Below are 21340 nucleotides of genomic sequence, written 5' to 3' on the forward strand. Positions count from 1 at the left end.
CTTCTTTCCAAAAATTTCATCTCTAACACTGAACTAAATCACTTGAACTCTGAAGTCTTTGCCACTTTTGGACAATATACACCAAAAAGACTATATAGAACATTAAACAAGCTAGGTAGACAAGAGAATGCAATGTCATCTTAGTAGGCAGAGAAGGGGTTTCTCTTGGTTGTGTCAACAGTTTTGCAAATTCAAACTAACAGAGACCTGTTTCCTTCCAAGAAATCTTTTTTTCCTTGCTTTGCTGGCAACCTGTAGTTGTGCTCAGCTCAACAATAAATTAAAACTGTATGAACTCAGAAATTGAGAGCCCCACTGCCCCTGGATAAACTTGGTGTTTATTAGGGTCTCTCTTAATCAGATTCCTCACTGTTATAATCCAGTTTTTGTCAGGGTGACCCTGTACCTGCAACCTTTGGCCAACTGCGACCTGGTCAATATGCCTCTTAAGGGAATGGCTTCCTATTTCGACTCTAACAAATACTTACATGTCCTAAATAAAGCACTACTGTTATTGTTGCTGCAGAAGCAGCTCATCCCTTTGCTTTATCTACTGTACTGGCAGTTGCCCTCTACATTTTACAGAGTTCTCCATTTTTGATAGCCAGAAGCAAAACACTGCAGGCAGAAAAATTGTTGCTACTTAAACACCTGTAAATACATGGATTATGAGAGCTTCCTACAGTTTCTTCTGTGAACTGATGTAAACATTATCCTACAGCAAGAAGGGGATTCTTTGTTCAAAGCTTTCTTCAGTTAATGTATTTTAATGCTGGAGTTTGATAACCCTGGGGACTAAAGTCTTCTATTTACTTCAAATAAATGACACAGCAGGAAGAATAGAGTGCTGGATTTCACATGATTCAGTGTATTGCTAAAAGAATAAAACTTCTTATTAAGAGACAAGAGTTCAACTGTACCATCTTCCTTTGTCTCCACTGAACGAGTCAAAATGCCCAACAAAGCCAGTTAGTTATATGTCTTTCCTGGACAGATCTCCACAACTGACTTCCCAAACCTTTGCCATTTACAAAACCATCAGGCAGCTGCTGGGCATCTCTCTGCTATTTCTGAACCAGAAACCTAACACTAAATGCTGTGCATGTTCGTGACAACCCTGATAAACTGTTTGTTTCACAAACACTAGGCTGATCCCTGGATATCCGGGCAAGTAATTAGCTCAGACTACCTGCTTGTGGTTTCTGAATGCTAAAAAGCAAGGAGTCAGGCACCTGTGGAAGCTGCAAGTGAAGCTGATAATGGCTCTTTGCCTGATACCTCAGGTATTGCTCTTGACACCCAAAACTGTGAAGTTATCAGTACAGTTATCCTTTTATAATGACAAGGATTCCCTGATGCATGCATTTTTTTTTCCATTCAACTTCTCTCCTGACCCTGAAAATAGTGAATTTATATATACATATATATATACACACATCCCTCCCCCACACAAATATACATATATATATATTTATAGATAGACAGATAGATATGAGAGCCTTACTCACTGCTAAGTTAGGAAAATTTGCTCTAGGAGTTGTAACCATTTATTATCCACTTCAAATTAATATCTAGCTTAGAAGACTCAAAAAAATAAACCCTTTCAGATTCTCAAGTAACTCCCTTATATTGAAGGTAGATGATAGCACAGGACAAGAACTAAATTGCTACTCCTAATAGCAATTAGGAATAGGAAACAGTTTCAGTATGATATTAAGGATTTTCAAAATCAAGTCGGAATATACCTAAACTGTATATCTCTCCAGATTCTCCTGCACTAAGACTCCATCTCAGCATGTATTCCTTTGGCTGAGCAAATTAAAGTACACAGATTTGCAGTCAACCTAACACTTTCCACAACCCAGCGTTCTCCACTTTTCGAAATTACAGAGAAGCAAAGCAACAGTTTAAACATGTTCTCAATAAACTGTCAATGACACTTTACTCTGAGGATACAAGAACTCCTACAGCCATGGAAACATGACCTTTACCCAGCATCATAATGCACTTCAAGGCAAAAAGCACTTTTTCATCTTCTGTTTTTATAGCATTTACCTTAATAAGAGCCCAGTTCATAACCAAAATTCCCATGTGTTGTAGTAGTGCTACTGCTATGACCATAGGAAAGCTTAACTGGCTTCGTGCAGTCCATCCTGTAAGCCACTGTAGAATTGTTAAACATAGGGGAACCTCTTGTGCTTCCCCTTCAGCTAACATTTAAGACCTACAAAACCTCCCACCCCTTTCTCAAGTATTTTTTGCAGAGTAATTTTTACCATCTTAATGGGATGTGTTTTATTTCTGACTTGCATACTTCTTTATTTAATCCCATCTTATTAAAGCCTGCACAACAATTTAAACTTTCTGAGTTCTGCAGAGGACAGAAAAAAATCTCACTGTTAAAATGATAACTAGTAAGATAGCCATGTTATATCCCTCCATGAAAATCTGAAATGGCCTATTTTAAATGCAGGTCAGGGGTTTTTCTGTCACCTCTTAGAATCATAGAATCATCAGTGTTGGAAGAGACCTTTGAGATCATCAAGTCCAACTGACTGTTTATGCAGGTGACTTCTTCCCCCTGCTTACCTACCCCATCAGTTCTATGATTGCAAATTACTTTTCCCAAAGTTTGCAGGAGAGATGCAACAGCCCAAGAAACCCAAGGTGAAACGCCTTTGTTGGCCCTAAATCTCAGGTTAATACCACCTAATAACTAGTATGTACATTTACTGTCAGATAGCCCATTTTAAATATGGGTGTTGAACAGCTTTGCAAAAGTGAAGAAAATTTTGCTTATTTTACACACTCAGAAGCCAAGGCAGAGAGAAGTCTAGTGTCTTGGTCAAGGCTGGAAAGCCCTTTTACTGTAAAAGCAGGGAATGCAAATCTCATACTTACAGACTTTCAGTATTTCACTCTAAGCATTCACTGCCTTTCCAAATGCATACTTAATTTCAAAACTAGATTTTCAGAAAAATATATCAATGCTGCCATTGTCAAAAAATGCAGCATGGAATTATGCAGCAAATGCCCTTTACCAGCAGAAGCAATGTGCTTCACAATCCTTGGAGGAAAGACGATGTACAAACAATTTCAAATAATATTATTAATAATTTATATCCTTTCTACTCTTTGGTAAGCTACCAATTGTCTGGTTTAAAAAAAAAAAAAACACATACTTATTACAGTTGATATTCCATGGCAAACAGAAATGTGGTATTACTGAAAGTACTGCCAAGAACATGAATTTCATATATGTGTCCTATAAGCTTTACAGCAAATCTGCTAAAAATTGTGCCCTTCAAAAGTCCTTTTCGGTAGTAGTCTGCTTCTCAGTGACACATCACCCACTGCAGGAATGACTTATGCTGATCAAATCCATGTAACGTTCTTTCAAAATTAGTAATTTATAGAAATGCTATCATTTTTGATCCTAAATTAATGAGACACAGGACAAGATTCTAGGGATCAAAACAAGGCAATGAGAGAAATAAAGAGTGGTCACTCACCTTTCCACCATGTGTGTCTGGTCCAGTGATAACCCATCAATTGCTGTGCATTCTGGACATTTGAACTTCTTCCGTGGGGTCACCTGCAGAAAGGCACGCCAGATATTATCAAATATCAACAGAAGGGACATTAATCTCCTTGCACAGAGAGCAGCGCAATACCTCTGAACATGCCTGCAGTGTAAGCTGAGCTGTCTCAAAAAGAGGGGGTGTACAAAAAAAAAGCCACTCTGTTCCTCCATTCAGCTCCATCTGGCCCGGCTGACTGCAAAATTCACAGGGGCCCAATAAAAATGGCTTGAAGGGTTTTTTCCTTCTGTAACTGAAAAGAAGTGGTGATGACAAGCTCCTTAATTCCTGTTTAATGACTGTTTTCTCACTGCCAAGGTCCCTGTATAAACACCATTTGTTCTTGCAGCCATAACAGCGATGAAATATAGCTTCCCATACTTCACCGTAACGTTAATCCAACAGGCGCTCTTTTGCTCTCTCCAGTTAAGAGCTCACTGGCAAACTCTGCAAGACTCTCCGAATCACACAGAGGTGCCAAATTACTCTGCTGTGCCCTCATACAGCTCAAAAACGTTTTCAGCAAAAACACACACTTTATCTTCTAAAGACTTTTCTAGGAAATGCAGCCACCGGTCCCAGTAAATGATGATGGACAGATGGGAAAATGGACCCTGCTAATTGAAGTAATGCCTGGTGGCCTCTAAATCTCGTTCCAAGCTGACACACTTTGAAATGAATGTACGGAGTGAATGTCTAGACCTGAAAAGGTGTCGAAACATGTCAGGAAATTAATTCAGGGATAAAAAGTTCATTTAAATCTGATCTTGCAATTAACGTTCTTGCAATTAACATTCCTATAAATCAGCTGTTGTCAGGCCATGATAGAGTGAGCTGTGGACAGTTGGCAATTTCTTTCCTCTAGTGATCTCAAATAGTTAAAATATATGTATGTGGGCATGTACATATACACACACATATATACAGCTGTCATTTAAATTATCTTTTTTATAGCTCATCTAGATGGCTAAAATAACCACAAGAAACAACTGGTAAGAAACAATTCTCTGTTCCCAGTAAACATAAAAATTTTACTAGAAGGGCTTTTCTACCATGGAAGGAGAACAAGATACCATACTGGGGGAAAATGAGAGAAAAAGAAGGATTAAGGAATATATTGAAGCCTACTGAATAAATTTAAGTATTTATCTCATTTTTTAAAATTTTGTAAAGACAAATAGAAAAGTCCCACCTTAATGACTGATTTGCCAGTGACATTTGCTACTAGAAAATTCATGGCAATATCTTCACAATTCATATGAGCATCCACCCAATTCTTGATGTCTCCAGGCATTTTATAGGTGTAAAGATAGTTGAAATACTGCAGAGAAGAGGGAGAGAGAAAGAACACAATTTTAGATACAGATATAGTAACTGCAAGACTAAATCTTTCAGTCATGGAACAGCAGGCGGCTAAGTGATACTGCCTTCTGACAAGAACTACTTCAGCAGATAGAAATTAATTTTTGAGTGCCAAATTGTATAATTATTCCTTTCCTGACCTGCACACAAATTTCCTTAAAAATTATTTTCTTTTCTGAACCTGCTAGCTACAAGCTACATTCATTGTAAAGTTTGCTATGTACTTTCAGGTCACACAAACTGGCATGAGTTTTGTAAGGTCATCAAAGTGAGTAATGATTTATTTTACAAGTAGAGAAAAATCAGTGATTTTCACAGCAACTGAAAGAGGTCTAGGGAAAGTTTGCAACTGGTTCTCTGATTGTTGTAAAAAACAATCATGGCACCACAGAACTGATGGAACAATGACCGAAACACATACACATTGCACGTTAGTACAGTACAAGTTGCCTATTACCTTGTGATAAAAGGCTGCCCCAGTGAGCACCATCGAGACTTCATTGGTCCACTCTGATTCATATTTCCATTTGTTCATCTCATGGTCCCAAAGATGCAGGCGGCCTGGATATCCAACCAACCGGTCAGGGAACTCACGCCAGACCTGAAGAGAAAAAAACGTGACACACTGTTAACCAAGCCTGCACAGAAAGCAAATGCAACACATCTGCCTCGGAAGGGTAGAGTTTCAGTGGAGCAAAGATCACTTATATTCTTCTAAGTCCAAGTTCTTGGAATAAAGGTTGCCAGGAAGAAGCACAAAAAAGCACAAGCTGCTTGTCGGAAGGGCCTTGCAACTCAGAGAAGCCATATCCCAGAGCAAAAGGCCACTAATGGAATACTAAATTGTTATAGAGAAATACAAATGACTATTCAAAAAGATTTTAACCCTAACTAAACCCAAGCATGATTAAAATGAAACTTTTGATGTTAAATTCAGTAGATATGACTACAACCTAACTACTTTTACAGCTGGCTTTGGATCTAACCAACCTGCTTCCTTTGTCAGAAACAGGCTTAAATTTTAATATTTCTGGTATTCTTTAGTGGGTGCTTGGCTATATGGAAGGCCGCTTTGCCCTTGACTTGTTCCAAACAGCTGGATACAATCAAGATACCATCCTTGTCACTCCATACATTATTTTATAGCTGACTACAAGATCAAATACAGTAGACAAGAACAAGGAGAAGGGCATCATTAACGCAACCCCGGTTCTCTACACTGCTGGCCACATTAAATAATGGACAATTTTTGCATTAGAGAAAAAGGGAGAAAGGATTATAATTATTTAGAGAGTTCTGAATGCTATTTGCTTGCTAGATACAGTTTGTCTGCATTATTTGCTGACAAATTATTCAAAATTTGTCCCTTAATCCAAATAACTGCTGGGTCTGTTGGAAGCATGAGTCTTGACTCTTCAACATATAGCTAGGTTACAGGAGTTTCCAGTTTAGGTAGGCAGTGTATAAACAAACAGATGCTTACACAATGGAAGTTTGGTATGCAGGATCCACAACAAGAACGAAGTATCTCAAAAATCCCCAAGGATTACTTCACTAGCCAAACTCCTCTGTCTGTACAAAAGGCAAGTAAACCCTACAGCTGAATGTACAGTAAAGAAGGTGTTATCCAGAATTCCACCATCCTGCAAACCTCACCTCATCAGAAGTTCACTCTGGGCACTTTTCATGTGTCAGTGCATTTCAGCTGGGAGGCTTGGACTACAAGGACTATAGAGCAAGTATTTTGTCAAAGTAAATATGATAAAACAATCATCATTAAGTTACTGCATCTACATTTCTGTGATTTTGCATCAGTATATACCTTTTCATCTATACATCTCAACACATTTTATTGCTGTCAGTTAATAGAGCTTCAGAATCCCATGATGAGAGCAGTTATTATTTCAAATGTCCAGATGAGGAAACCTGCCAAAAATCATACAGGAAACAAGAATGGAAACCAGATCTTCTGACTCCTTGACTTGTATTTTATCCAGAAATCAATCTTTCTAGACAGTTCTAGGGCACAAGTACTGGGATAGTATTTAGATATGACAATGCTCCAACACAGAGGGCTGTTCAAAGCAGAGATAACTTGGAACTGAAGGAAGAGAATTCATAGGACATTTACAAGTTGGTGCCACGAGCTAATTAAAACAATACAGACTTTTGGCAGGCAAGCCAGCAAGAGTTTGAAATATCTATTTTGACATGATAGAAAAAACCTTAATAAAGAACACAGAACTACATGTAAGACACTCAAAATTTTATTCCTCACTCTCCAAGACTCAAAAAATTAATCATTTAGTTTTAAACCTGAATAATAAAATGTCTATCTCCCAGCTGTTGGAAGGCACCACCACAAAAGCTACTGAGGCTCAACAAAGGATTTGACAGAACACTACAGATCTGCACTGTACTGGGCTAAGAATTGCTGTAGAGGAAATGGCATGCATATTAACAGCAGCTGAAAGAAAGATTAAAGCCAGCTACTGCTTCCCACGGGATTGCAGTGCCTTCTCAACACAGAACCCTAGATTCATATTCCTTCTAGATTTTGCCCTTAGTGTCATCTTCAAGAGTCCAAATGACATAAAATAAAAGCCAACTACAATGCACATTACTCATACAGATTTATTTGTGTCACTCTAAGTCTCAACCCTACCCTGTAAAAAAATTTCTGGCCTCTGAAAATTGTCAGTTCGATGCATCTAAAAAATAACTTTGGTGTTTTAAACAAAGATTCCTTTTTAAAGTAATGCTTTCAAAGTCAATGGAAAAGCTTGGCTTTTTCATAATGTTCACCACTAACTCATTCAATGGTAATTTCTGGAAAGGCTCCCAATGGCTCCATCCAGCTCATTGCCCAAATCCATACATATGTTTTGTGCCAAAATTAATATATACAGCTACTGCTTATAAGGGAGCTTTCAGAATAAAAATAGTGGTAATGGTTCTTATACTACTCTCTATTTTGTACTACTGTCCATTTTCTTGTTTGATGGTTGCCTGTAATTTATTAGTCTGTTAGGAATACATTCCATTTTAGCCAGTGATCTTATTAGCTTTCTCAGACTAAGAAGGATGGCCTGATTTAATACTGGTAAGGGACACATCCAAGGAAAAACATATTGCCAAGTGAAGAGGAGGTATGCTTCTTTGCAGACAAGTCATTCCAAAGACTCTGGTAGTCAACCCTGAAAATAAATATTTTTGGATGAAGCATCTCCCAGATGAAATGTCAAGTAGAAGTTTTGACTTAGTAGTTTTACTAAAAGTCTTGTAAGGAAAACCAAAAGAAAATGATAGTGATTTTGTTTCCAAGTCGAGTTCCCCAAGTGACATAAACAGCATAGCTAAAACACCCTCCAGTCTCGTATCTCCAGAGCTCTTTTCTGTCTCACAGCCTCAACTACTCTGTGCAATTTGCTGTGCCTTCAGAACCGCTAATTCTCCATGTAGCCAGAAGGACAGAGAAGCATTTCCTTTTATAAAACATTCTCAAACATTTATGCATTAAATTCAGTTGAGTATATTAAGTCACATGCAATTTCAGCAATTTAATTAACAGCAAAATAGTCAGCATTTCCAAAGCAAAGACGATGATATTTGAAGACTGAAACTGTGACTATCCTCTACAAATGAAAACAAACTCAACCTATCAGTACTCCTTCTGCCTCCCAGAGCCCAATCCATTCTTAATTCTCCCCCAGTCCTCAAAGGAATGGCTTGTGCTATTACTAAAAAAAGCAAAGGAAAATGTAAACATAGAATCCATTAAAAGATACGTGACGTTTCACACATGTACAATTTGTGAAATATCATCCATTTGAAGAAAAGCTGTGAATGTGGCCAGCAGTGGATAATTCTTTTGTTAAGCAGAGTTATAATATTCCTCCTACAAAGGAATGCTGAAAATTAAACTTTTAACAGTCAAAATGGTCATGGAAGAATTCCTCCAAAGAAGGCATTCAAACTTCATAACAATTTCAGCCTAGTAAAATATGCAATTCAACAGAGAGTAGATTTTTTTTAAAGAATGCCAGAGACATGAAGCACTGAAAAACAATTCTGAGACAGAAAAAGATCTACTAACAGAAGGCCAAAAGTTTTCAGCAGAAAAAATGCAAACTTAGCAATGTACCAAACAGTACATTTTATGAACAAAAAACATAGGCTCAGAGCAATAATCCTCCTTTAGAGTATTTGTATTATTGCTGTAATGAAAATATTTTGTCTCTGTAAGGACAAAGTGCTGCATAATTATGTCATAAGAAATTACTTAATGCTCAGCCATCTGCCTTGAGACCAGCTGAGACACAGAGGTGGGAATGTTACAATACTTGATTTCAGTCTTGTATTCAAACACCAAACACTTCAGAGGTGGCCAATGGTTCTGCTTTAATTTTTTAATATTATGATAATCTAAATACTTGCTCCATTACTTGGGTCTCTCTGATACTCTCTCTGTAAGCAACAAAGTCCAGTAAGTGCGAAAAAAATTATCTACACATAACAGTTTTTTTCCAGTGTCCCAAGTCATATAACTTAACAGAAGCACTTTTTTCAAAGTCAGAATGTCATGAGTATTCTTCTGCTACCTTAATACAGCAGCACACAGGGACTATTTTTCTGCTTGCTTCAATAGATTTATGCATGGTCATAAATCATTGTACCATAATAGTTCACTTTTAACAAGTAAAAAATGTCTGACACTTTGAGTGTTACTATAATTTTTTATGGCTGAAAGTGTACAGAGATCAAAGTTTTCTGGGTTTTTTTTTTTTTAGGTTTGCTCTATACATTTAGACAAGTCTGTGACAGAGAGGTTTTTGCCACATGTTTAAATGTAAAGTCTCAAGGATGTCAGGAGGAGAAAAGAAAATTACTGAATGTCACGTTTCCAGCCTGTTGTATGACCAAAGCAGAAGCAGACCTACTTTTAAAAGAAAACTCTCCAGTAACATTATATGCTGCTACTGTTCCCTCTGGATTCCCCTGCAAATGAGTCAAGAGTTTGAGAGATACTTTTCTGGTAACACACATAAACAGATAAATAAATTATCACAGGCTGAGGACAATTTAAACATCTGGGAGCCAGCTCAGGCCTGTCAAGCAAGTCACAGACACTCAAGGACAGGAAAGATCAATCTTCAGCCCCTGATTTCTGTGCCAGAGAGTAGGAATTACATCACCTCCCCCTGTATGAGGAAAATTATGTATTTCTAGAATAATTTTCTATGTCTCTATATTCAAAGACATTTCTATTCATTTATTGGAGGGGGGAAGGGGGCAGAGAAAAGCCAAACTCGAAATATAAGGACTCAAATTACTCACAGGTTTGTCACAACTATCTGCTCAATATGGCATTTTAATTTTCCATCACTTTTACTGTGCAGTAAGCTCAATTTCCCATATCAAAAAGGAATAGGATTTACAATAAAATGCAAAAAACTGCGAAAGAAATAGTTTCCAGGCTGCCAAATTAACAATCTCATATCCAAACAGTTACATTCACACACAGAATATAAGGACTATTACACAGTCCCTGCAACCAAGGCACATGACCACAAAACCAATAAATGAGCCAGCACAGCCAAACAGCTAGACCTGTTGCACTTTATCCTAGGGGATGAACAGTTGCAGGTCCCAGCTGTCCTTTAATTGCACCAACTACAGGGGAATTTGCATCAGCTTTTCTTTGCTTTATTTTTGTTTTTCATGACGCTAATCCTGTCCTGAGTGACCAGACTCAATATATGTGATGTTACAGACATTCTCCATTGAGAGTGTTAAAGTTAACAGTTCAGACACACAAACACCAAGGTTCTGCTTTGCACAGCTTCTGGGTGACACAGCTGGAACTCAGCTGCAGTTTGAATCTCTGCTTCAAAGCCCTTCAAGCCTGCTCTGCCAGTAGCAGCAATTCATTTGGAACTACTTACACAGCCACTTAGGTGACTTCAGTAAGTCCCTACTTACTCTTAGTCACCTTCTTTGAGACAGCTTTATGAAAATGGATATCAAACTGTAAATGGAGCAAGGATTTATGCAGCATGCATATGGATCTGCTATCTTTCATCCCATCAGATCTCCCCCAAAAACTAGTAGTTATAAGCATCAGCAGTCAAAACCAGGTCAGCTTCCAGAACTGCCACCACTTGATCACTCTGCTGTTGCAGTACAGTGCTTTAAAACATCCAGTGTAGACAACAAAGTATAGAGAAATTCTATGTAGCCAAAACCCCCTTCCTTCAGTTGTCTTTTCTTCATTCCATCTTTCACACTTCATGTATTAACCCACTATTCTTAACCTGGCAAGGGAAGTACTTCCTTTCTGGAGACACATATGATAGATTAAACCTCTGTCTCCACTACCTAACATCTTTGTTATTATTTCAGCATACCTATATCATCACAAGACATTTCTGGAGTCCAAAAGCTTGTTACTTGCTACTTTCTCTTTTACTCAAGAGGGAGAAAGAGCCATATTTTACCACATAAAATTTTACCACATTCTTTTACACATGTTAAAGAAATACTTCTAATGTATTTTTTAAAAATATTGTCTCATATTCACTGCACTTAAGATTGCTAAAACTTAGACAACTAGCACATTTTGTTAGCTTTCTTCACCTTAGAGAAGCAGTTTTCATCATTGCATTCAGCTTACGTAACAGCTTCATGTTCTCTCACATACAAAGCCCAGTGCTGTTTTGCTATTGATAATGCATGTACAGGTGTGACTAAATAATTTAAACTTTTTTAAAGTTAAAATTTTCTTAAAATATGGAATTACGTTTTCTAATGTTTCTGATTTATTTAGAAATACAGCATTTTTGTCTTAAATACACACACATAACAGTAATGTCAGATTATGGACTGTGTCATACACTCAAATATAAATAGAAGACAAAAATTACCTAATACAAAAGAGTTTTGGAAGGAAGACAAAAGTGCTTTAAGTGTACTTTTAACAAACAATTTAAGTACCTATGAAGACTGTCACCTCTTTGTACTGCCATGGGAAGTACAAACTTTCTATTTGTCCATACCCTCATTACTACAGCAGCTGTTGAAGCCTTGCCATTTCGAACACATGATCCATGTGTCCCCTCCTTGAAATTCTTCAGTTCCTCTTTTCATTGCACTTCACCTTAACTTCGGCATGTCCTCAAGAGGCCTTCTCTGCTCCCAACACTTAATCTCTGAAACTTGTCTTGTCCATCAAGACATGTTCACTTGGCTAGCACTTCTGATTTATCTGAAAACTGAAGCTGTTAAGAATGCAGTTCAGTCTTCAGACTGCTTCCACTACACCAATTACATAACATTTTCTGGAGTCTCTTGGCATCACTCTGCCAGTTACTGAAAACCTCTTACCTTTTCCATAAAGTAATTATTATCTGTAAAATTATTTCAGCCAGCATTGAACGGTAAAGGGAGATGCAACAATCTGAATCAGCAGTTTGTGCAGTGGTTCCTCCACTTCATATACACATACAATGTTGAATTGGACAGCCTAAGAGATGGGGAAAAAACCAATTCTCTTACCTCATAGCCAAACTGGAGTTCATCTGAGGTTAGCATAATGATATCATCATCAATAGCCAACACTGCTTCTGTTTCAATCTCATCATAAGGGAAGAAGCGGTTGCTAAGTTTATTTTCTGCAGTCCTAACAACTTTCAGGGGAACACGAATCTTTGGCCAGAGGGAATCTAGAGAGAAAAGTTAAAAGAAACAGAATTCAATATTATACTTCTGAGTCTGCATATCCATCTTAGTTACTTTTCACTTTTTTTTCCTTCACATCTAAACAAACACTTCTTAATGGAGGATTTACACCTGTTTCAGTTTGGCAAACACAAGAGTACATAAAGGCAAGAGACAGAAGCTCAGCTACATTTCCCTCTGTAGCTCTATACAAAGAGCTTCATGGACAGTTACACAGGGGATAGCTTGCACAAAACAGCAACGTGCAATACTCACAGAGCAAGTGTGAGCTAGGAGGCACAGCAAGAAAAGATACTTCCCTCAAATGCAACTAAAACTATTTGAAGCAGCAGTATACAATCTAGGGACTCTTGACAGCAACTCTGGGGTCATAAAGAATTTGGCTAAGAATGTTAATTCTATCAAAGGCTGAGAATAAATTTTATTATATCAATTAAATGTTTAGCACTATTGACTGTTAAGTAGGAGATTCTGTGTCTCAGCAATTCCTTTTATCTTCAAAGTCCTAAGTCACAGGGCACAAACAGAAAAACGAGGTTCCCTCTAAACATCAGGAGAGACTTTTTCAGAGTGAGTGTGACTAAGCACTAACACAGGTTGCCCAGTGAGGTACTGAAATCTCCACTCTTCAAGATACTTGAAAGCCATCTGGAGATGGTTCTGCTCAATCTGCTTGAGATGATTCTGCTTGAGAGGGGGTTTGGACAGCTGATCTCCAGAAGTCCCTTCCAAGCTTAGCCATTCTGTGATTCTGTAGTAAGTGGAATCTACAGGAAGTGATACTGGGCCTGAAGCCACTGAAATTTTCATGTCTGAAACATACAAACTGCCAGTGCAATTTGCAAATGACACAAAGCCTGGAGACATGAAAAATAGTGAGGACAATAAGGTCATACAGAGCTTACTAAAGTCTATATGACTGACTATAAACTAGATGCATTTGAACAAAAAACACATGGACATAACTTGATACACAGTTAAACACTAGGACCAAGACAACTTTTTCCCTAAAAGCAGCTTCTGAAAAGGATTAAAGGGAAAGAGCAGACATTAGTTCTCAGCATGCTGCTGGGGCAAAATGGATTAATGTCATTTTTGTACATATAGATGGGTACGTTGTAAGAAATGGGGGCAGAGGGTAGGGCAATTGTACCTGTATGCAGACATAAAGAGAAAGATGCTAAAATACTGTTTCATTCTGGTGTTTTTATATTTCAAACCATGTTAAAACACTAGAAATGGTGCAGAAAGAACCACATGAGTTATTTGAGGTCGGGAGAAAATGCCTTTTGGTAGAACATGGAGATCAATCTGTTTAGTTTACTAAAAGAAGGAACAAAAAGTGAATTTGATTAACATGTACAAGCACCTACACAAGAAGAAAAATTCCATGTGTCTTCAACAAACTGGAGAAAGACATAACAAAAAACAATGACTGGAATCTAAAGTCAGGCAAATTCAAAGTATAAATAAGGCAGACATTTTTAACAGTAACAGTGGTTAACCTCTGGCAGAAGTTAAAAAGGACAGCAGTTGGTTCTGTACGTCTTGTCTTTCAACAAGACTGGGTGTTATTATAGAAGATGCAGTCAAGTCAGAAGTCACTGGATTGAAAAGAAAGGCAATGTGGTGACTCATGACTTACAGGTCAACCCAGAAGGTCTTACTGCACATCCTGCCCCAAACACTATGAACAGTGGGATTGTTGACTGTCACCAGGGTAAGAATAGGAAGGTTGAATATAAACTACTAGGACATGGGTAATACATGTCCTAGTATACAAGCAAATACAGAAATTCAGAAAAGAGCATAAGGAAATAAGATTTTTGTTTGTGTTTTGAGAATGAAAAGTGGAAGTTAAAATAGATGTCAATAAAAAAGCCACCGTCCTAAGAGAAGTCCTAACCTCAGAAAATGCTTTAAGTTTTTCAACAACAATATATGATCAAATTCTGAAATTGTTCTCAGCAGAAGGATCTGAAGAATGCTGGCTGACAGACAACACCAAAAATAATGGGATACAATTATATACACACTTCCAATTCCAATACAACCCAGAATCAGGTCTGCCTCCGAGACAGTTTCGCACTCTTTCCACTGTCAGTCTATCGCAGTAAGAAGACAGTCCCAGAAAAGATGAAAAGCTGCTTCATTCCCACATGTACAAGTAAAATTTGCTCTCAGGCAAGTGTCCACATCCTCATTGCCACTGGTACTCTCAGATTTAACAGCTCACACAACACTCAAAAACCCCACAAATCTGCACACTGCTTAAAGACACCAGAGTCTGAACACTGCTTCACTTGGGAAAACAAAGCAGTATTTCCAAACCACAGCAAGTCTTCAAAAGCCAGTTTTTGTTGGAGCTGTATTTTAGAAAGCAGGATTGGCATGCATGGGTGGCCAAAAAAAAAAGACGAAGAAATACCAAGTGATATTTACTGGCAAAATTTGTATTCAGTATTCAGTTTCTTACCCTGAGGTTTTTCCTGTGAGATTGAAAAAATGTCTGTAAAATCTACCTTTATCTGTGTGGTCTTGTAGACCATGGTCTTTATTTGACACATATGCACGTTCTTGTCCTATTTCACTTGCCTCTGGTTCTTCTACTAGAAGGCATAAGGCATTGGTCCTAACACACTTGAGTGGCTTGTGGTATTGACTATCCCCCAGTAGCCAGTTGGAAGGGTTCAATTCCATTACTGATGGACTCCAATGGAAGTCATGGTCAGGCACCAACTGGAGAGATACAGCAAGTTCCTTGGGGCTACTACAAAAATGTTCAAGAGCATTGATTCCAATTATAGCGTTATGAGCTCCTTTTATTCTCAGCATTGTAAGGTCTTTGAAAGCCCTGCATAAATCATAATCTGAAATGATGATTCCAGCAGGACACCACTGAAATTCCTAAATTTTCAGCTTACTAGTCATTGTAGTCATCAGGAGGCAGTAACACTGAATGACTGGAACTGTTTATTGCAAATCAATACTCTTGATTCTATTCACTGCTTTATTACTGATTTACCATACAACATGTAAGTACCTATCTGTAAGACATTTACAGGTACCTCACAAAGACACATATTATTGCCTCTTAAAGACTACAGCCTGTGTAACGTTTGCAAAGTACTTAAAGATCTGTGGGTAATTGCCTATAATTACCCAAATGGAACCCCAGAATTGGTATAAAATAATTTTAAGCAGCCTGATAGGTCCCAAAAATACTCGGCTGTTACAAGTGTTTCAGCAGAAAGCAGAATTGCCATAGGTATGCATGCATTTGTTAATTTGTATTTATATGTAGCATTAAAGTTTACACTTTACACGTTAAGTATTCTTTTATTTGGTCTTCTTTCCATGTCTACTGCATGTTCAAAAAACAACTAAATTGCAACAAAGTGCAGGAATATACTGAAACAAAAGTTGAAACCGAAAAATTACTAGGATCAAAAAACAGTAACTCAGAAAAACAAGCACACATATAAGCTTTAAACTTCCAGCTCTTCAGAAAAATCAACTACTTGATAGCTTACTAACAGACATGGCACTTGCATAAAAATGGTTACAGAAGAAAAAGTAATGAAAAGTCTATGAAAAATGAAGATGTAATCTAATTATAATCAGCACGCATCTCAGATGTCAGCAAATCCTCTTAAATCCACATGATTTACTAAGGTCTTGGAAAGTCTCTCAAAACGACCAGTTCTCAACAACGGGTATGTTACTGTCAAATATTTGTGCTTTGAGAAACATAATATAAAGTTTCTGAATTTAGTCTTAGATTAATGAAAAGAAAATATAAGCATTTTGGAGAAACCTTGAATAAGACATTAGGGTACCAGTTACTCTGCAGCATGCAAAAATGCACAAGGCTACTTGCTGCCTAGAGGCTGATTTGATACTGCAGGTTGATTCCCCTACAGAGATGGAAGCATATGGGAGATGTTGTGACACAATGACACCTGGGTAACCACTTTAGCAGCCTGGGCAAAATGGATTATCATAAAGGATAGCAGGCTCCACTGACAGATCCAAGTATTACAAATTAGCTCTGCCACAGGAACTCTAGAACATACATATAAAAGACAACAGTCACATCAGAAGTCAAAATTTTAGAATCCATCAGAAAGATTAAAACTGCCTATATTTTTAAAGGACCACAAAAGAAAAGTATCTGTACTTAAAGAACAGCCAGAAACAGGGTGTGCCACTGCTGTAATATCACACTTTGAATTTTCAGACACTGCTTGGAAAGTTCTGAGAAACCTCAGCGCTAGCAAGACATATATGGAGGAAATTCTCAGTTTACTAGACTTTGTTATAACCGAGGTAAAAGCACAAACTTTATTCTTACAGTGAGACAGCACTGCATCCTTTAAGAGAGTATGACAAAGAAAAAAGAAGCTTAACAAGATCTCACATCATGGCATGAGATCCTTTAGGCATACAAAAGTAAAAATGCATGTTTGGACTGGGGACTACTCTTACTTTCTTAAAAGTCAGTGAGGACCCTGTGATGCAGCAGAAAATAGAAGCAAATTATGGAAATAAAGCTCACTGGAGTGAATACAAGTCTATGTATATATGGATTCTGAAGAGAATGACAGGCACTTCCTGTTGTACATCATACTGAAACAATCAAGAGAGAAGAATGTTTGAATAACACTTATCTTGCTCTCTGGTAATGACTCAGGTCACACTTAGTACAATGTTCTTTTTAGGGCTACTGATGCAGTCATCGCTGGAGATGCCCACAGAAAATAGAAAATCAGTAGTTTCTCAACTTTGCCAAACACAGCTCCCTCTTATGGTGAGCTTACAGACCCAAACAACCACATACATGGCTGTGTTTCTGGCCAGCCCACAATTCCACCCTTAAGTCCACATCTCACAGCAAATTTTTCAAGCATGATTTCAAGATGACTTAAACTGTAGGATAAAAAAATGCAATAGTTACATTCCCCATTAAAACACATATAAAACAGCAGCAAAAATCCCATCCTCTAATTATGCATTTCTCAGCTACAACTGCCAGTGAATCACATGAGACATGTAAATAAGAGAAGGGAGGACAATCATGAGAAAGAGGCAACTTCATTATAACCTAAAGGAATACCCTCAAACACAAAACACCTCTCTTACTTTCCACACTTCCCTAGGCTTTTGATCAGATGTTTGTAATGAAAATGTAACTAACATAAGCTTGCAGGGTTCTCGTATATAAAAATGATTTCTTAGCCTGAAATCCAGCCCTGTTTCTCAGCACTGAATGAACTGTTACATCATACATGAAAGGGGGATCATTAAAAATAATAGAGCACAATATTTCTATGGAATGTATTATTTCTTTTCAAAGAGAAATGGCACTATGTCATGATTTGGGAATGGCACTCCCCAACTCAGTACACCCATCGGGACTCTCCAAACCACACGTCTCTCTCGCTCACTCTTTTTCCATTTCCCACTCCCACTGCAGAAGGATGGAGAGGAGGAGAATTAGAGGCACAAACAGCAAAGATCACAAGTTGAGGTGAAAACAACTTACTGGAAAATGCAATAAGATAAGAAAATGAACTCTAGCAGCAACAGTACTAACAACAGGGTACAAGAAAAGAAATTATTCATGCAGAAAAAACCCAACAATAGACAGTACCAGACAGTTCCTTCCACCAAGTTTTCTCAACCAGAAGGAAACCCTTCTCCTTGGAAGAGACTCCCTTCCCCCCACAATGACTGAGGTAGTACAGAATAGTGAGATGGTGCAGAGTCGTATCTGTGTCTGGCCATGGTCCCTCCTGGCTACTGCAAAAATGAACTCTGTCCTGGCCGGAACCAGGACACATCATCATGCTGTTAAACAGCACCATTCTCTGTATCCTTGCTTCTGAGAAACTGGGAAGTTAATCACATCTGAAGAAGTCCTTTTGCAGCACACACATTATTGTCAATCTTGTCAGCAGACAGAAGTGTATTTACAAAGGAAATTACTTGCTCTGTGTATTAATCATCCATTCCCAGTTTCAACACTCAATCTAGGGAAAATGAGAATAAGTACAGCTGTTGTACAGAGCTAACCAATATTCCTGGGACACACTTCTAAGTAGTATGAAGTTCAAAAACTAGCATGTGATACTCGAATGCAGATGGTTTGCTGCATTTGCAATTGGAAGCAGCAGGTAAGGATAATGAGGAGCTGGAAATACAGTGTACACTCCTGATGGTAAGAACTGAATGCTTGCCAGTATTAAGAGCAATATGACAAATTAAAAAAATATCCACTTATTGGCTAAAATCACAGCATTTTGATGACTCATACAAAGGCATTTGTACAAACATTCTGCTTTACTGCCTCAGTAACAAGCTAAGAATATCTTATGACTAGTGATAACCTAGGTCCAGAGTATTAATTCATACTATGCTCTGACTTCCCAAAACTTCTACAGATCCCATTTGGAAATATAAAAAGGAAAAACCTGTCCAAAAGTTGTGCAAGGTAGACAAACACCAATAAAAAACTGGAAGAAAACATCTCTAAACATGCTCTGTTTGTACCTGCAGTTGCACAGAATCCCATGCAGCACACTCAATTCTCATACCTGAACTTTTGTAGAAGCTCTTATCTGATGCTCATTCTAGCTGGTCTACAGTAGTTTGCATGAATGCAACTAACTGAACATTGTTGATGAAACCTAATTAATACTTTTTCAGTCTCTAATACTGAATGACAGAATTTAGCTGCAGTCTGAAGTTTCAAAAATCTGTCAGAAACAACAACAGCAAGCATGTCACCTCTACTTGTTAGCAGAATTCCTTCCATAATGTCTAAGCGAAAAAGTCTGTTCAGAGTTCAAAACAAGTGCTTTCTACCTACATTACAGTGTTTATATTGTTCTGCAGAAATGCACAGAATTCCTCTTGAATATAACAGAACAGAATATTTCTTTCTAGGACACTATTTAAGGCCCAGTTTTGTTAAGAAGGGCTTGATAGGCTAACTTTCTAGACTGCCTTAGGAAATAATACTGCAAAATGTTTGTAAAATGACTTATGGAAGACTGAAATCACTATGGATTAGTTTTCTAGCTAATCGAGGAAAATGGCATTAAGTCCATCATTAAGAAGCCAAGTTAATTCAAAACTTAAAAAGAAGTTATAAAAAACATTCCTACCAGTGCTGACTACTAAAGGTACAGTATGCAAAAAACTCCAAACCTGTCACTGAAGATGGTTTTATTAATCTTTTATAGAGATAGTACTTTCTTAAAGATATAGCAATTGAAAGGACACTCACTTCCTTTATCCACAACAGCTTATATCAATATTGTCCACTAACAGCATCAAATAGAAATACAAAGATTAATATTTCAATAATACAATATAACAAGTTTATTAGCAACTTAGCTCCAGGATGCACAACTCCACAGAAAATACACATTCTTTAAAATATACTTTTCATTTGCATAAAACTGAACCTAAAAAGGAATCAAGCTACCACACATGATTTGTAGTTTGTTGCATATTTACTAACTAATGAATTTATACATTGTAATACAGTTTATGTGATAGACAAAGTGATTGATTGCTTCACTTGTCTGAAACAAATGTTGGTGGAAATTTCTACCACAGACTATTCTCTTGAATTTAAGAAATAGCAATTTAGAATAACACAAATGAAAGGAAAAAAGTATTTGGCTGATGGAGAAAATCATAATTTCTACACAAATATTCCCAGCATCAGGCACTTGGACCACAATGTTTATTTTAATTGATGCAGAGTGAGTGAGGAAAAAAATAATTGTTTTCTTCCCATAATATTTCAAAGTTTTTAATATTTTTATTAATATTATACACACAGTCAAGGGCCTCCTGACATTACTGCTGCCTCAATGGGCTTCTTGCATACAATGGATGGTGGAGAAAATATTCAAAACTCAGCCAAAGACACATAGCAGAGATCACCCTACATGCAGCAAATATTTAAGATAATCAGCTGATTCTATAATGCTTTAAGGTTCCAGATTAAAATCATGATTGCATGTGATACTTTCTTTCTGCTATTTCACATATAAGATTTAATATTTTTACCGTCAAAAACACTCTGTAAACTTCAAACTCTTATGTCTTTGCACAAGACATCTGTGTTGCTCATAGAGTTATCTTGTTTCTTTTCACTGATTCTAAAGAAAATTCTAAAGAACCATGAGTTCAGACTTCCAAAGATAGCTCTCAAACATTAAATTAAAAAATGATCCTTGCAAACTCTTAGGACTAAGGAAAAAAACAGTCTTCAAATTGCTACTGATATCTAGCCCATATACATGTAGTTCTCCAACTTTATCTTTTTACATGCTGTTTGGTTGAAAAATTTCCAGTCAAGAGTTTAATTAATCCATTGCCCTCTTAGCTGCTTATCTTTTTGCCAGCCAGCATAACAAAAAATTTCTGTCACATCAGAGCTGCATCTGCCCTGGGAGGCCTAGGTTTGAAAGGAGTTTGTTTCCATCCATCTTGCTCACTCCCCACACCTGTTACCAGTGCACAGCAGCCGAGCTCAGCAACAGCCTCTTAGCTGGGATGCTCAGCAGTACTGATGGCAGTAACCACCTGTGATTCCATGATCTTAAATCTTGTACAATATTTAGCATATTTAATTTTTATTC

The 21340-nt window shown here is 37.5% G+C and overlaps 1 protein-coding gene across 3 annotated transcripts in view; it reads right to left on the minus strand.

The window, feature by feature from the left end:
- Positions 1–21340, minus strand: part of EXT2 (exostosin glycosyltransferase 2) — a 74740-nt gene that overhangs the window by 5843 nt on the left and 47557 nt on the right. For all 3 annotated transcript variants that reach the window (XR_014852676.1, XM_085062625.1, XM_085062626.1), the window contains 4 exons: positions 12498–12664; positions 5401–5544; positions 4774–4902; positions 3513–3595 (listed from right to left, as the gene is read on the minus strand). Coding sequence is in view for 2 of the 3 variants with exons in the window: in XM_085062625.1 (XP_084918751.1) it covers positions 3513–3595; positions 4774–4902; positions 5401–5544; positions 12498–12664 (523 nt within the window). In the remaining variant the exon portion in view is untranslated. The remainder of the gene's footprint in view (positions 1–3512; positions 3596–4773; positions 4903–5400; positions 5545–12497; positions 12665–21340) is intronic.

Source organism: Lichenostomus cassidix, chromosome 5 (assembly GCF_008360975.1).
Source record: "Lichenostomus cassidix isolate B80296 chromosome 5, HeHo_3.0, whole genome shotgun sequence".
NCBI lineage: Eukaryota > Metazoa > Chordata > Aves > Passeriformes > Meliphagidae > Lichenostomus > Lichenostomus cassidix.